Genomic DNA, 15,726 nt, shown 5'->3' on the forward strand with positions numbered 1-15,726 from the left:
TTTTTGTCTTGCTTGAAGGCTCTAATGATGGGAAATATCCGTAAGTTATTGCTTTCTCTTTTTTTTACAAAATGTGAAAAGTTAAGATGAATCAGTTCAGTTGATCTGAATTTATTTATGGGGTTTTTTAACCATGGAAAAACAGCAGTGCTTATAAACACTACTTTACAGTTGGTGTTTTGGTTCCCATTCTTCGAGACTGTATGTTTTCAATAGAAAGAAGCTTTGAAATATTCTTCTTTTTGATTTCAAAACATGTCTATAGTCAAATATATGTGGATCTTATAGGTGCCTTTGAGATCCCAGGCAATTATCTTAAATATTTTCCTAGAGACACAGTGCTGTATAGACCAAATTCAAACCTCAATACAGTGTAGAGACAAACACTCCTAATAAGGGACACAAGAAAAACAGCTCAGAAAGCGTGAAACTATGAAGGATTAATCCATTTAAACAAACAGTAACATACCAGAGTTATGAACTGACTAGTTAACCACACACCTCATTTGGAATTGGAAGAACGCAATCAGGCAACAGCAGAGACAAAACAAACAAAAAAACCAAATCAAAACAAAAAAGGGAAATACTGTACTGTGTTAAACGTAAACTACTAAAAACTAAAGGGAAAGCATCATTTTTCTTCTGCATAGTAAAGTTTCAAAGCTATATTAAATCAATGTTCAGTTGTAAACTTTTGAAAGAACCACCATAATGTTTTGTTCAGAGTTACGAACAATCTCCATTCCTGAGGTGTAACAAATATTACATAAAGGCTCATGTTCAGGATTCATTGTTTGTGCATGGCATTTTAAAAGTTGACATACTATATCAGATCTCTGGACCATCAAATCAAGCTTTGGTAGTAGTCAATACATGATCCTTTGGAGGAAGTTGTAACTCCCCATCCCTCCCAAAATATACCTGCCTAGTCTAGTGTGCATTGCTGGTCAGAGGGAAGAAAAAGATCTGCTTGAACCCTGCAGAGATCAGTTTACACACAGAGGAATGAGATTTGAGTCCCCTCAGCTTTGTGACACCCTTCCAGTCAGAAAAGGGAGAACACCAGGTTTGTGTGGGACTAAAGTGAGTTTGGATCTATAATGGGAGAAATGTAGAGGAAGTGTATGCCTATAGTTAGGAAAAAATACATTCTTTTGAAAAGTCATTAAGAGCTGTGTATGTTACGGTAACTTGATGCTGCTATTATGGTTGAGATGGTAAAGCTAGAATTGCCACTGACCAAGTCAAACTTGACTCAGTGAACTATCTGAAGGAAAAAAACTGACACTGGTGCATGGAAATAACTGCAAGAGTTCACTGCTGTACTGTTTGTTACAGAGCTTTTATTGTAGAGTTGTTAGAGATGAGCAGTGATCTCATAGGATTGATGTGATCTCATAGGATTCCATTCATTTCATTGGATAAAACCTGAGTCATCAGGCTTGATGTGGAGCAAAGTGGGCAGGGCTTTGGGGATGAAATTTGTCCCCAAGCTGAGGACAGCATTGCCCCTCCCTGGCTGTTTTTCTAGCCCTCAGGACTCAAAGCACTGGTAGCCTCTCTCTGTCACTGGCCTGTTGTGTTAGAGCCACTGGAAATCCTGTGGCAGCTCTCCTGACCTGCTCCCATTGGAGCCCTCCACACTGGCTTATGTGAAGCTGGTACAGATGCTCCTTGGTGGCATGCAAGGAGTGGAAAGGTGAGGGATGAATAGAAGTCCTACTGTGCTTACTACCTGCGAAGTTCTATTTTGCTTTATCTAAGGTCTCTGAGAAAGACATACTCTAAATCTCAAGGATTCAGTAGAACATCGCATTGTGCTTTTGAACTGAGTGAGTGTTTTGGATTAATAAAAGAGAAGATTTGTTCTTCTGTAGGTGAATACAATGGAGAGTTTCCTGATAGTCTGCAGTATGAATACCTTTGGCATTTAGCACAAGAACGCAGTTTTGCTATTCATACACATAAGCTCTTAGCAACTTTTAGCTTGTTAGGTGTCTATAATCATTCTTGTATTTAGTTCCGAGTGAAGGGTGACATAGATCAGGAGTTATAGCCAATAGAGACATTGCAGCATAAAAGTGTTTGTAGTTTAATGTTGTTTGTTAGAAGAATAAAACATAGGAATTGAATTTATTAGGGACATAAAGTAAGAAAGTAATTATATTGGCCCTGAGCCGTGGGTCTACCTGAGCTAAACTCAACATTGGACCTGAGTGGAGACAAAGTTGGCTTCAAGCCTCCTTTGCTCTTCTCCAGTCTCTGGGACAGGCAGGACTGAATTGACCCCTTGTATAACTTAGAGCAGTTCAGAGGCTTCTCTAAATTGTTCCATCTTCTATCATCCCCATAGGGTTGAGAGGTAGCAGGGCTTGGAGCTGGCTACACCCCACTGATTGAATCTTTAGCTGCCCCACTAGAGCAGTGTAAAGGTGCAAGAGCAGAGGCCAGGATCTGCACTTGCTCTGAGAAGAAACACATTTTGTTTGTTTTGGGATTTTTATTTTGTTTAAATAGCTTTTATTCAGCTGGGTGAAATAAAATCTAATTATCAGGAGAATCTTTGTTTGATGCTTACTTACAGATGGAAGCAGGCTGATTTTGTTAGTAAATCTTGCTCTTTTTATTTTAAATAAACAAATTATGGAACAACAAAATAGATAGTTCACCGAAATGTCCTTAGTGGAACCTGCTCCACCACTAACTGAGGAATGTAAATTAGATTCTTTTCTTAATGTTAGGTAAGCATGTGCCTCTAGAAGAAAATATGTCCTCTCCCTGAGATTTAATAAAGCTATAGTTTAAAAAAGATTAAGGGCACACTTTTTTGAGCATTTAATGTTTGCAAAACTTGAATAAATATGTTTTTGATGATTACATTTTGAAATGAAAACTGCCTTATTAAATTGAAATTATATACAAATTTGTCAGGCTTCATTTTAAAAGCATTACAAAGAAATCATACAATAGTGACCAAATAAGAAACACCTGGAGTGGTTATGAGCTCATTCTTGGATCAATTTACAATTGCAAATTGCATAGTTTTCTCCTCCATGTATTGTATTGTATTGTAGATTAGAGTGATTAGTCAGTAATGCCAATTAAAATAATATCAGTTGCAATAACATCCAAATCCTGGTCATTTTACATAATTAGTCCCCAGGATTAGATTTGAATTGATTGACTTGATAAACAGATATGAGAAAGTCCTTCATGGAGAGGAAACACTATTTTTCTACAATTTTTAAATTGCCTATATGACACCGACTAAAAACTCTTTGCAATAAGCCCTAAAGATTAAGAGCAAGCATTAAAGGCAGCACTCAATGGTCCCAGGAAGGCCCATTATTTTTGTCACCTAAAATAAATTAGTCTGATTCAAGGTATCATTGCCATCAAAAACTACAGCCATTTCACAATTAAAAATAAACAACTTGTGTGTTTTCCACAAAAGCTAATTGGTGAGCATGTTTTGTAACAAATCTTGCTGCCCTCTCTGGCAAAGACAAAATGATAGATCTTTAGCTCGTGTAATCAGTGTAGCTCCACTGAAGTCAGTGGGACAGATTTACCCCAGCTGAGAATCTGGCCCAGAGTACCTCCATCATTGTATAGATTGCTGTAGATTAAAACTTCAAAAATGTCTCAGTTACTGTATTTATTTAAGAAGTCTTTAAATGTGAATTGTTTCTAAATTAATGTGAGCAGTATTGCCAACCCCCAAATATTCAAAAATCGTGTGTCCCCACCAAAAATATGAGACTAGCTTAAAAATAATGAGATTTAAAAAACACCACCACCACATATTGGGTACTTTTCATATGCCTTCTGGTTTCTGAGCCTTTATTTATAGTGCATTTGTTTAATGTTTTCAATCACTTCCCCACAACCATGAGGACTAGAAACTTACCTTTTATTTTAATTGAAAGCTGAGATTCTCATGCAATGTTTTGATTACAGACGCTGGGGCTTTAAGAACATAACGTAAGAACGGCCATACTGGGTCAGACCAATGGTGCATCTCACCCTGTATCCTGTCTTCCAACAGTGGCCAATGCCAGATGCTTCACAGGGAATAAACAGAACAGGGCAATCATCAAGTGATCCATCTCCTGTCGTGCAGTCCCAGCATCTGGCAGTCAAAGGCTTAGGGACACCCAGAGCATGGAGTTGCATCCCTGATCATCTTGGCAAATAACCAGTGATGGACTTCTCCTCCATGAACTTATCTAATTCTTTTTTGAATCCAGTTATAGTTTTGACAGCATCCCCAGATAACAAGTTTCACAGGTCGACTGTGTTGTGTGAAGTACTTCCTTTTGCTTGTTTGAAGCTTGCTGCCTATTAATATCATTGTGTGAAAGACACCAAATACCACAAGACTCACCATAAAACTTCAGAAGTTGGCAACACTGTATGAGGTTTTTCCTGCTTCCATTGAAATCACTGGAAATGGGTTCAGGTTCCTGGTTTTGGAATCTACACTGTTCCGCTAAAAGCGAGATATGGAATTTCATATGGATTTTGCTAAAAACCACAAACATATTGTTGTTTTAAATTTAAATAACTTTTTCTTTAAAAATCTAAAAGTGGGAAAGAAAAGGCTCTTATACAAACTACTGTATAATTGGCTGCATTCATTTATACTCATTAGCATCTGCTGCTTAAAGATTTTCATACCAGCAATATATTAAATTGCAGTATGATGACTCAGGAACATAAAAATGTGCTGGTGAAAATGTAAAAATGTGCTGAACTAATGTGCTGGGTTCATTGACTTTCTTTCTCCCTATTTTAATCCTAATTAGCATACTAAATGCTACAATAAATGGCTAGAGTAATTTTGCCTGTCATTAAAAGTTTTAATTCATTGCCTTGACAGATTAGCTAAAGACCTTTAATACTAAAGTTTAGAGGTTTTGTAATTGTTCCCAATAGAGCCAGTTGGCTTTGAATACGGTTGTTGTATTTCTTTGATAACACTTTAGATGTTATTGAATGGGCTAATGTGGAGAGTGCTGTATATAAGATGGACAATAAAGCACAGAGAAATACTTCAAAAACAGAAAATGTTAATAATGACCTACCTTCTCAAAATAGCTAACCCAAGAATGCAAACATTCATACTGAGTTTTTATACTGCTTACAGAGCAGTATATGCTGGGATTTAATTTAACAGGTAAAGTCATCTAGATCCATGGTGGGATCCTTAAGATACTATGTTACTGAGTATTTGGTTTTCTGGTCAGATCTACAGTGCAAGAAATATAGGCCTGGTTTTCAAACTAGGTCATTGTTTTGGAAGGCACAGTTTTGCAACATTGAAGAATTGCACCAACAGTTTTATGCCTGCGTTTCATTCATGCTCTCTACCGGCAAGTTGTGGGCACAAAACAGCACACACAAACATGGAGGCCTTATTTGAAAATCAGGCCTTGTGACCTTCAAGGATTATAGGGAGGTTTTATTTTTTGTACTAATTTTCCTGAGGCTTTGGCTTTGGGCCGGCAATAGGTTTTGGGGCTGCAGTTGCTCCTCCTGGCCACTGGGGGTGCTGTGGTGCCTGCTGAGCAGGTAATTAGGCAGTTTCTCTGCCTCCCACTTGGCTGATCTCTCCTCCTCCTTCCCATTACCAGGCAGCATGGAGCCGGGAGGGAAGGCTGGCGCCCTCCTGGTGTGTAGGGTGGAGCTGAGATGGTCCTGATGGGGCACAGGAGCCGGCGGGAGCCTGTGCTGGGGGCCGGGACAGAACGCAGCATTGCCAGCCCAGAGGTCTCCCCGGCCCCTGAACGGCCAGGCTGGCTTCGGGTGATGAGATGTTACCCTGGCCTCTGCCCATGAGGCCTGTTGTTCTTTCCCTTCTGGTCGCTGAGCCGTCAGGGAGCGCTCGGCTCGTGCTCCCAGGCTGTTCTCTGCAGCCTGCGGTGTTGGAAACGCACCTTCCTGTCAGTGACCGCTGCGAGTCTCCCCTGTTCTCCTGACGCCAGCGGCTGGGGCTTCGTGGAAACACCAGATATGGCGAGAGAGGGGCAACACTGAAGGAGGGGAATGGAAAGCGGGTCAGAATGAGGGCAGGGCCATCTCCCACCTGCCCAGGCTTTCCCTTCTATCTCAACCACCCCCTTCACCCCCCAGGCTCTTCTAGGCCTTCCCCCCACTCCCTTCATCCCAGTAGCAACCCTCCAGGTTAATTCCATAACTGTGAAGCTTCTCACTGCTCAGTGAACCCTCCCCAATCCCAACTCCTCCAGTTACTGTGATTGTCCACAAATCCTCTCCTCCCAAAATGCTTCTCAGGAGTGATTGTGACAGCTATGTTGTTGCAGCCAAGCAAGACACTGTGTAGTTATATTCTATAACTGAGTAGAGAATTGAATTATGGGAAGGGATAGTGCTTTATGTTTTGATGATCAAACAAATATAAGGTAGCTATGCTTTGTATATTATATATACACTTGACAAAGGGCCGAAGAAAATGTACTTAATTATTTTTAAATTATTTTACAGGATCCTTCCAACCAAAAATGTGGAAGGAAGAAAACTGTGTCCTTCAGCAGCATGCCATCCGAGAAGAAAATAAGCAGTGCTAGTGACTGTATCAGCTTTATGCAGGCTGGGTGTGAACTGAAGAAAGTCCGTCCAAATTCCCGCATTTATAATCGTTTTTTTACTCTAGACACTGACTTGCAAGCTCTTCGCTGGGAACCTTCCAAGAAAGATCTTGACAAGGCTAAGCTTGATATTTCTGCTGTAAAAGAGATAAGACTAGGGAAGAACACTGAAACATTCAGGAACAATGGACTTGCAGACCAGATTAGTGAAGACTGTGCATTCTCTGTAATTCATGGGGAGAACTATGAGTCTCTTGACCTGGTTGCCAATTCAGCTGATGTGGCCAACATTTGGGTGTCAGGTTTACGTTACCTGGTTTCTCGTAGCAAACAACCTCTGGATTTAATGGAAAACACCCAGAATACCCCACGGTTTGTGTGGCTAAAAACTGTATTTGAAGCTGCAGATGTTGATGGTAATGGCATAATGTTAGAAGATACATCTGTAGAGTTAATCAAACAGCTTAATCCTACCCTAAAGGAATCAAAGATTAGGTTAAAATTTAAGGAAATCCAGAAAAGCAAAGAAAAACTAACAACGCGAGTAACTAAAGAGGAGTTTTGTGAAGCATTCAGCGAACTTTGCACAAGACCTGAAGTTTATTTCTTACTAGTGCAGATATCTAAAAACAAAGAATATTTGGATGCTAATGACCTCATGCTTTTTTTAGAAGCTGAGCAAGGAGTTGCTCATATAACTGAAGAAATGTGTCTAGACATTATTCGCAGGTATGAACTTTCTCAAGAAGGACGGTTGAAGGGATTTCTTGCAATTGATGGATTTACTCAGTATTTGGTGTCCCCAGAATGTGATATTTTTGACCCTGAGCACAGAAAAGTTGTCCAGGATATGACTCAGCCTTTATCACATTACTATATCAATGCATCTCACAATACCTATCTAATAGAAGACCAATTTAGAGGACCAGCTGATATCAATGGTTATGTCAGGGCTTTAAAAATGAATTGTAGGAGTATTGAACTTGATGTTTGTGATGGTCCAGATAATGAGCCCATCATTTGTAACCGTAATAGCATGACATCACCGCTTGCCTTTCGAAATGTTATTGAGGTAATAAACAAATTAGCCTTCATTACTTCAGAGTATCCTCTCATTCTCTGCTTGGGTAACCACTGCTCAATACAACAACAGAAAGTAATGGTTCAACACATGAAGAAGATTTTTGGAAACAAACTCTACACAGAAGCACCTTTACCATCAGAAGCCTACCTTCCATCACCTGAGAAACTGAAAATGAAGATCATTGTGAAAGGGAAGAAGCTCCCCTCTGACCAGGATTTATTAGAAGGAGAAGTCACTGATGAAGATGAAGAGGCTGAAATATCTCGAAGAATGTCTGAAGATTATGTGAATGACCCAAGGCTGATCTGGCTGTGCAGAGAGTTGTCTGATTTGGTATCGATATGCAAGTCTGTCCAGTACAAAGATTTTGTGGTATCTATGAAAAGTCAGAATTATTGGGAAATCTGCTCTTTCAGTGAGGCAGAGGCCAGTAGAATTGCAAATGAGTATCCAGAGGACTTTGTCAATTACAACAAGAAATTTTTGTCTAGGATATACCCAAGTGCTATGAGGATAGACTCTAGTAACTTAAATCCCCAAGATTTTTGGAATTGTGGTTGTCAGATAGTGGCAATGAACTATCAGACTCCAGGCCCAATGATGGATTTACATACTGGCTGGTTTTTACAGAATGGGGGATGTGGCTATGTCCTTAGACCTTCTGTTATGCGTGATACAGTATCTTACTTTAGTGCAAATACAAAGGGCATCGTTCCAGGGGTCTCTCCTCAAGTTCTACATGTCAAAATTATCAGTGGTCAGAACTTTCCAAAGCCCAAAGGAGCTTGTGCAAAAGGGGATGTCATAGACCCATATGTTTGCATAGAAATTCATGGAATTCCTGCAGACTGTGCAGAACAAAGAACTAAAACTGTTCAGCAAAACAGTGACAATCCTATTTTTGATGAAAGCTTTGAGTTCCAAATAAATCTACCAGAACTTGCCATGATCCGTTTTGTTGTTTTGGATGATGACTATATTGGTGATGAGTTTATAGGCCAGTATACCATACCACTTGAATGTTTACAGCCTGGATATCGACATATACCCTTGCGCTGCTTTGTTGGAGATATCATGGAGCATGTTACACTTTTTGTTCACATTGCAATAACTAATCGAAGTGGAGGAGGAAAAGCACAAAAGCGCAGTCTGTCGGTGAGAATAGGAAAGAAAGGAAGCGAGTATACCATGCTGAGGAACACAAGCCTTAAGATTATAGATGATATCTTTAAACTAGCAGTGCATCCCTTACGAGAGGCCACTGACATGAGGGAAAACATGCAGGTATGAAACTTTTTAATACTTCATTATTGCTTTGTACTGAACACTTGGGTAAACATTCTGATCTCAGTCACAGCAGTATAAATTGCTTCAAAATTATACCTGTGTAACTAAAAGGAATATCTAGCCCTTGCAGTTTAAATACACAAAGTGCTGATTTGCCAAAGCTTGATATTTACTGAGGTTAATTAACATATAGATGTCAGGCTAAGCATCTGTTTAATTTTTGAAAAATATTTAAAAGAAAAAAAGCCCACTGCTGATTTTAGCTAATTGGGAGATTTGAGTTGAGGACTAGCTTGTATCTCCAGGCCATAGGACTCTCCTTTTTGAAGAATGTCAATTTACCTTTATCTTGCTAACTAGTGAAAAGTGTGTGTGTGTGTGTGTGTGTGTGTGTGTGTGTGTGCGTGCCTAGAAACACCCAAATGTATGAGTCATTCAGGTCTTGTCTACATTACAGATGTGTACTCTGCTAAGAGTTATGTGATCCTACCTAAAACACATTCCTACCCATACACACATGCTCTATACATTTAACATGCCAACCAAATACCATTGGGATTACATTTTGCTTTTAGCTAAATGCTGGTTTAGTCTGAACTGGTTTAATGCAGTGTGGACAGCATTAAGATGGTTTGGGCAGAAATGGGTAGACCTTCTGCTACTGTACCATAGTCCCAGAATCCAGTTCTTATAGATGTGTCAGGAACTGTGGGATAAGCACCCAGTGTGCAATTGAAAAAGTTTAATGGACGGGAGGAAACTGCAATGGTTCAGAACGTGAGTCAGCATGGCAGGTTTGCACTCTTTGTGCTTAATTTCATGCATTCTCACTGGTTCAGTTAGGAGAAAATGAGATCTGTGGTGTAGATGCTGCCAAAGAGAAACAAAACTGAATAAGGTTAAACAATAAGAATTGTATTTATATAGGAGAATGTACAATAGCTATTTCCTTGGTAAAGCAAAGGAAACAGTGTATTTATCCCTGGAAAACAGGACAAGAACACATTTTATATTACTTCACTGACCCTGCAATTCTGGACAGAGTCTAAAGCAAATTTAGTTTGGGCAGCTGGAAAGGTTTACAAAATGACATAAGTTATAAATCACTCTCAGAGGAATATCTTAAGCATATTTTTAAGAATGGGAAACTCTTCCCAGGCTTTTCTTCCTTGCAGGTCTTGAAAATAACTAATTTGAATCTCTGACTCCATCTTCTGTTCCCTTACATTCCTTTATTCTGTAACAATAAATATTAGATTACAGCTGTATACACGAAGTAGTATAACCAGAAAATAATTTATAAACCTCACCTAAAAATAGTATTAATGTGTGTTCAAAAACTAAATTTTGCTTCTAGATCTTGTTCTCAAGGATAATTTATATGACAACCAGACAACAGATTTTATTTTCTAATACACCATTCAAATATATTTGGTTAAAAGAAGAGCCTCTGTTAATTTAGGGTTACCATACGTCCGGCTTTTCCCGGACATGTCCGGCTTTTTGGGCTCCAAATCCCCGTCCGGGGGGGAAATCCCAAAAAGCTGGACATGTCCGGGAAAATCGGGACATGCGGGGCCAGCGGTGCTGGGCCAGGGACGGGGCCGGCGGTGCCGGGCCAGGGGCCGGGCCGGCGGTGCCGGGCCAGGGGCCGGGCCGGGCTGGGGGCCGGCGGTACCGAGCTGGGGGCCGGCAGGGCCGGACCGGGGCCGCGGGATGGGGGGTGCCGAGCCGGGGGCCGGGCTGGGGACCGGTAGTGCTGGACGGGCCGGGGGTGCTTGGCCGGGGGCCAGGCCCGGGGCCGGCACCCCAGGGGCTGAGCCGACCCAGGCTGGAGACGCTGGGGGGGCCAGACTGGGCCGCGCCTCCTCCCCCCACACCTCCCTTACCTGCTTCAGGCTTCCCGCAAATCAAATGTTCGCGGGAAGCAGGGGAGGAGGCGGAGTTGGGGCGGGGGCGTGGCCGGGGCCCCGTGGAGTGTCCTCCTTTTGGAGGCTCAAAATATGGTAACCCTATGTTAATTACTTTAACATTTTCAGATTCCTGACCTGCAAAGATACAGAGTCTTGCAAATCCACAGATATCCACTTTTGTATTGTTTACTATCTTTGCGGACCAGATACAGATCCAAATTTTTATATACGCACAGGGCTCCAACAGTGAGATTCGGTGCAGATACAAATACATATAAAAGGTGGAGTGCGGGTCACAAGTTCATTATTGTGGATGCAGATCGGATGTGGATCCAAATTTTTGTATCCTCACAGGGGTCTAAAATGCAGTATGGTAACAGTTGTGTTCTGCTGGTTGCTACAATGTTCTGTTACTGGGATTCTACCTCGATATAACGCTGTCCTCGGGAGCCAAAAAATCTTACCGCATTATAGGTGAAACCGCGTTATATTGAACTTGCTTTGATCCACTGGAGTGTGCAGCCCCGCCCCCCTGGAGCACTGCTTTACCGTGATATATCCAAATTCGTGTTATATCGGGTGGCGTTATATCGAGGTAGCGGTGTACATCTTTTTTCAGGCCTTCTATAAAAAACATAAAGAAGCAGCAAAGGTCACAACCCTTTTTTTTATTTTACTCTTTGCAGATTATCTTTTAATTCTTATGAGTTTCTTATCCTCTCTTAAAACAGTATGATCACAGGGACAAACTTATTCTTAGAATTTTCCAAATGCTCACGAAACCGTGTGTGTGTGGATGTGTAAGAGGCACTAGTTGACTTACTTTTATAAACCAGAATGGGATGGTGAGCTACGGTAAATGCAAATCCATTTTTCCCCCACAGAATGCAATTGTGTCTGTTAAAGAGCTTTGTGGACTCCCTCCAATCGCCAGTCTGAAGCAGTGCATCTTGACTTTGTCCTCACGGCTCATAAACAGCGACAATACTCCCTCTGCCACTGTCTATATGAAAGATACATTCCCTTACCTGGAGCCTCTGGGGACCATGCCTGATGTGCAGAAAAAGCTTATGGCTGCATACGATCTGGTAGGAGCTTTTATAACTGTGTTTTTATTACTGTGTTGTTGTTATTTCGAAATATGGTGGGCCAATTCACGCTTCTGTTACTCTTGGGAGAGGTCCCATTGAGATTAGTGGGGCTATTCATATGCATAAGAAAAGCAAGATTTGGCCCTTAATCATGAATTGATTTGTCTGTATTCACTTATCTGCAGTTTGATTGTAGTGAATTATATCGCTGGAGATAAAATTCTGCAAAGCTTGAGCTATAGGTAGCAAGATATTGATGTACAGGGAGCGTTATTTTAGCAGTGGAAAGGACTAATACAACTCATTATTTTTAGTGAAAGCTTAGATTATGCAGTAATAGCTAAGATTGTACAAGATCCTAACGGACAGTATTTTTGCTCTCATGCTTTTTTTGTTTTAAGGTATGTTTCAAATAATACTAGAATAAACCATTGGAAAATTTGTCTAGAAATTCTTCATGACGGAAAACTGACTAAGAACATATGAAAGGGACAGAATGAAATAAATAAATAAAGGATCTTGGTTAGTGAGTCCACATATTTCCCTAAAGTATTTTCCCACAACTTCATCTGTTTTAGGTTGATGATTTAACATGTTCAAATATAATTCCTTTCTAAAAAGAATAAGTCCCTATTTTTCAAAGTTTTTCTCAATACATATTTTCTTTTTTAGATCGTGTCAATGTGCAGAATATTGAAATCTGTTGTCTTTTCATGATGAAAGAGTAAACGATGTATCTGAACATTAACATTTCAAAGTATAATATAGTGTCTGTGTGTGGGGATTATGCCTTCAACTGTTGAAAGAAGTTATAGTGAAAAATGCCACCCCACCTTATTGTGGCATTTGTAATGACTCAGGTGGTGGTTCTTTTTTAATAGAGAAGTAGTTGTTAAACTTAAGAAATTTCTTTCTATTAGAGGAAATGTCAGTCCATGTGACAGTCAGGTGAAAAATGGGAGCCAGTGTATGTTTCTGCTGGTAAAAGCGAACCCAAACTAGAAAGCTTTAGTGAACTCTGAATTTAAATTATGCAAGTAACATGTGGGGATAAATTAAAAGATAAGGAGATTAATAGAGCAGAAAGGGACAATCTTTGTTGTTGTTGTCCAACAGTTCTCAACTGAAAGGACTCGTATTCATAAAAGTGAAAACAAAGGGAGACTTTGGCAGAGCACCATGTAAAATATTTTGTGTATGTTTTTAATAAAAGATATGCTGAAAGTGCTATCTTTATAGGTTTTTAATGGAGAAGATTTCAAATCTTAGGGACTGATTCTGCAGACACTTGCTCTATTCCTTTACTCACCTAAGTAGTCCATTAATCTCAAAGGACTACTCTTGGGTTTACGCAGCTGGAGCCTTGTTTGCCCCCCACACAAAAAAGTTTGTTCATATTAACACTGAGTTGTCTATTAAGTACTTTCATGTAGCACATCTCTTATGTTTGAGGTATATTTTTTAATTTGTTTAACAGTTGAACTGCTATGGGATGTTATGAAAATTAATCACTGATTTTAAAAAAATACTGCAAGTGTTGTATTTTTTCTGTGGGTAAACCTGTCATCTGAACATATCTTTTTTTTCATGAAAATGGTAAACTCTGTCAGTGTGTTTAATGGGGCATAGACAGCTCGGCTATTCCACGTGAATGAAGATGCAGATGCTCTGAGACCAGTAGCAATGATCTTGAAAACAATTAGCTGTCTGTTATATTGGATTGTTCTTTTGTCAACAGACATGCTAGACAAAGATCATTTTCTGTGGGTTGTTTGCTTTTTCCTCCAGTCTTATTTTGGTTTATCTTCCCCTCCCCCCAGTCACATCCATTAGTTCCCTGCAAAATAGGGCCTGAGTGATATCAGAGCTCTTAATATGGAATACCATTAGGTTGCCTTTCTTTCAGTATTTTGTAGCGTAGACATGCTCAAAGTACAACCAAAAAAACCCAAGTATTTCTGCTGATTTGTATATTTCAAACTCTCCCAAATGATGTCTGCATTCTTGATCGGCATTCTTACTACCACAGTGTGTTGTGCGTATGCTCAACATATAGAAAACTGAATTTGCTGTACATTGGAATAGATATCATGGCATTGTAAATAGCCAGTATCCCTTTTCCAGCCCTGTCAGCATCTAGATATTCCCACTTCTTACAAGGCTTGCTGGCAGATGATTACTTACTTGGCTGTTTCTTGTCCTAAATGCCTGCAATAAATGCTTGATGTTAAAAGAGAAAATCGTTTTTAAATTTTCATTAGCTCAATTTGCACTTCAGTTGTTCAACCAATAGATTATATTTTTGAAGAGGGAGGGCAAGATTCTGCTTGCACTCCTCGGGCAAAACTCCTCATTGACAAAGATGCATTCAAGAATACAGCGTTTACGGGGCTTTTCTCTCAAAATTTTCTCCTGACTCCACCGGTAAGGGGAGAGAGAGAGAAAAAAAAGTTCTCCTTTTTTAGTGTTGATTTCTATTCTTAATGTCTGGACTATTTATTATTTGATTTTTTTGAACTATCCCTCTGTATCATTTATCTTCCCAGAGAGAGTGGCGCTTTAATTTTTCACTTTTTTTGGTGAGGCTGCCACAATAATTTCCTCTCCCTTTTTCAATTTACAGAAAAATGAATAAAGAACAAGGAAATAATTTGTACCAGTGTAGTTTCTAAAAAGAAATCCTTTGTTTTTATTGATTCTCCAATTTTCTCTTAATACATACAAGACATAATATTTAAATGGGCAAAGAATTCAGGTGTTATTGTTAAGATAAATATCTTACTAGCACCTTAGTTTATTAAAAGTGAAGGAAAGTTAACTGACATGAATGGCTAGAAGTGGATTAGATTTTGAAGTCATTGCTCTTCACTCAATTTAGACAGTGAAATGAGACAAGTCAGTTTCATTTTTCAATCACTGTCAGTTTCGCTTTCTGCTTCCCATTTACTACATACCATAGTGCTGTTATGTTTGAACCAAATCTTACTTATCATACTATAAACACATCAGAGGTACAACTACCACGGAGGGAGAGAAGTTGTTTAAGTTAAGCACCCATGTGGACACAAGAACAAATGGATATAAACTGGCCATCAACAAGTTTAGACTTGAAATTAGATGAAGGTTTCTAACCATCAAAGGAGTGAAGTTCTAGAACATCCTTGATAAGTTTATGGAGGAGATGGTATGATAAAACTGCCTACAATGGCATGTAGCCGAATTGTGACTGCTAGTAGCAAATATCCCCAATGGCCGGTGATGGGACTCTAGATGAGGAGGACTCTGAGTTACTTCAGAGAATGCTTTCCAAGGCATGTGGCTGTTGGGCCTTCCTGAAATGCTCAGGGTCTAACTGACTGCCGTATTTGGGGTTGGGAAATAATTTTCCCATGGGTGAGATTGGCAGAGACACTGAAGGTTTTTTGCCTTCCTCTGAAGCATGGGTCACTTGCAGGTTTAAACTGGAGTAAATGGTGAATTCACGATAACTTGAATTCTTTGAGTCATGATTTGAGGAGTTCAGTACCTCAGCCAGCGAGTAGAGGTCTATTACAGGAGTGGGTGGGTGAGGTTCTATGGCCTGCAAGAGGTCAGACTAGATGATCTGTCCTTAAACTTGATGAGTCTAAGAAGCCTGGCTAGTTTCAATGGGACAGTTCAGGTGAATGAGATGAACAGAATTTTGGCCTTCCTGTTTCCATCATTGCTGAGCAATGTTTAACTTTAAAAAATCTATTTTG

The 15,726-nt window shown here is 39.9% G+C and overlaps 1 protein-coding gene across 2 annotated transcripts in view; it reads left to right on the forward strand.

The window, feature by feature from the left end:
• The window catches only part of PLCL1 (phospholipase C like 1 (inactive)), a 300,455-nt gene that overhangs the window by 236,113 nt on the left and 48,616 nt on the right, over window positions 1–15,726 (forward strand). For both annotated transcript variants that reach the window (XR_004647759.1, XM_034786550.1), the window contains exons 2-3: window positions 6,508–8,979; window positions 11,780–11,983. Coding sequence is in view for 1 of the 2 variants with exons in the window: in XM_034786550.1 (XP_034642441.1) it covers window positions 6,508–8,979; window positions 11,780–11,983 (2,676 nt within the window). In the remaining variant the exon portion in view is untranslated. The remainder of the gene's footprint in view (window positions 1–6,507; window positions 8,980–11,779; window positions 11,984–15,726) is intronic.

Source organism: Trachemys scripta, chromosome 11 (genome assembly GCF_013100865.1).
Source record: "Trachemys scripta elegans isolate TJP31775 chromosome 11, CAS_Tse_1.0, whole genome shotgun sequence".
Lineage (NCBI taxonomy): Eukaryota > Metazoa > Chordata > Testudines > Emydidae > Trachemys > Trachemys scripta.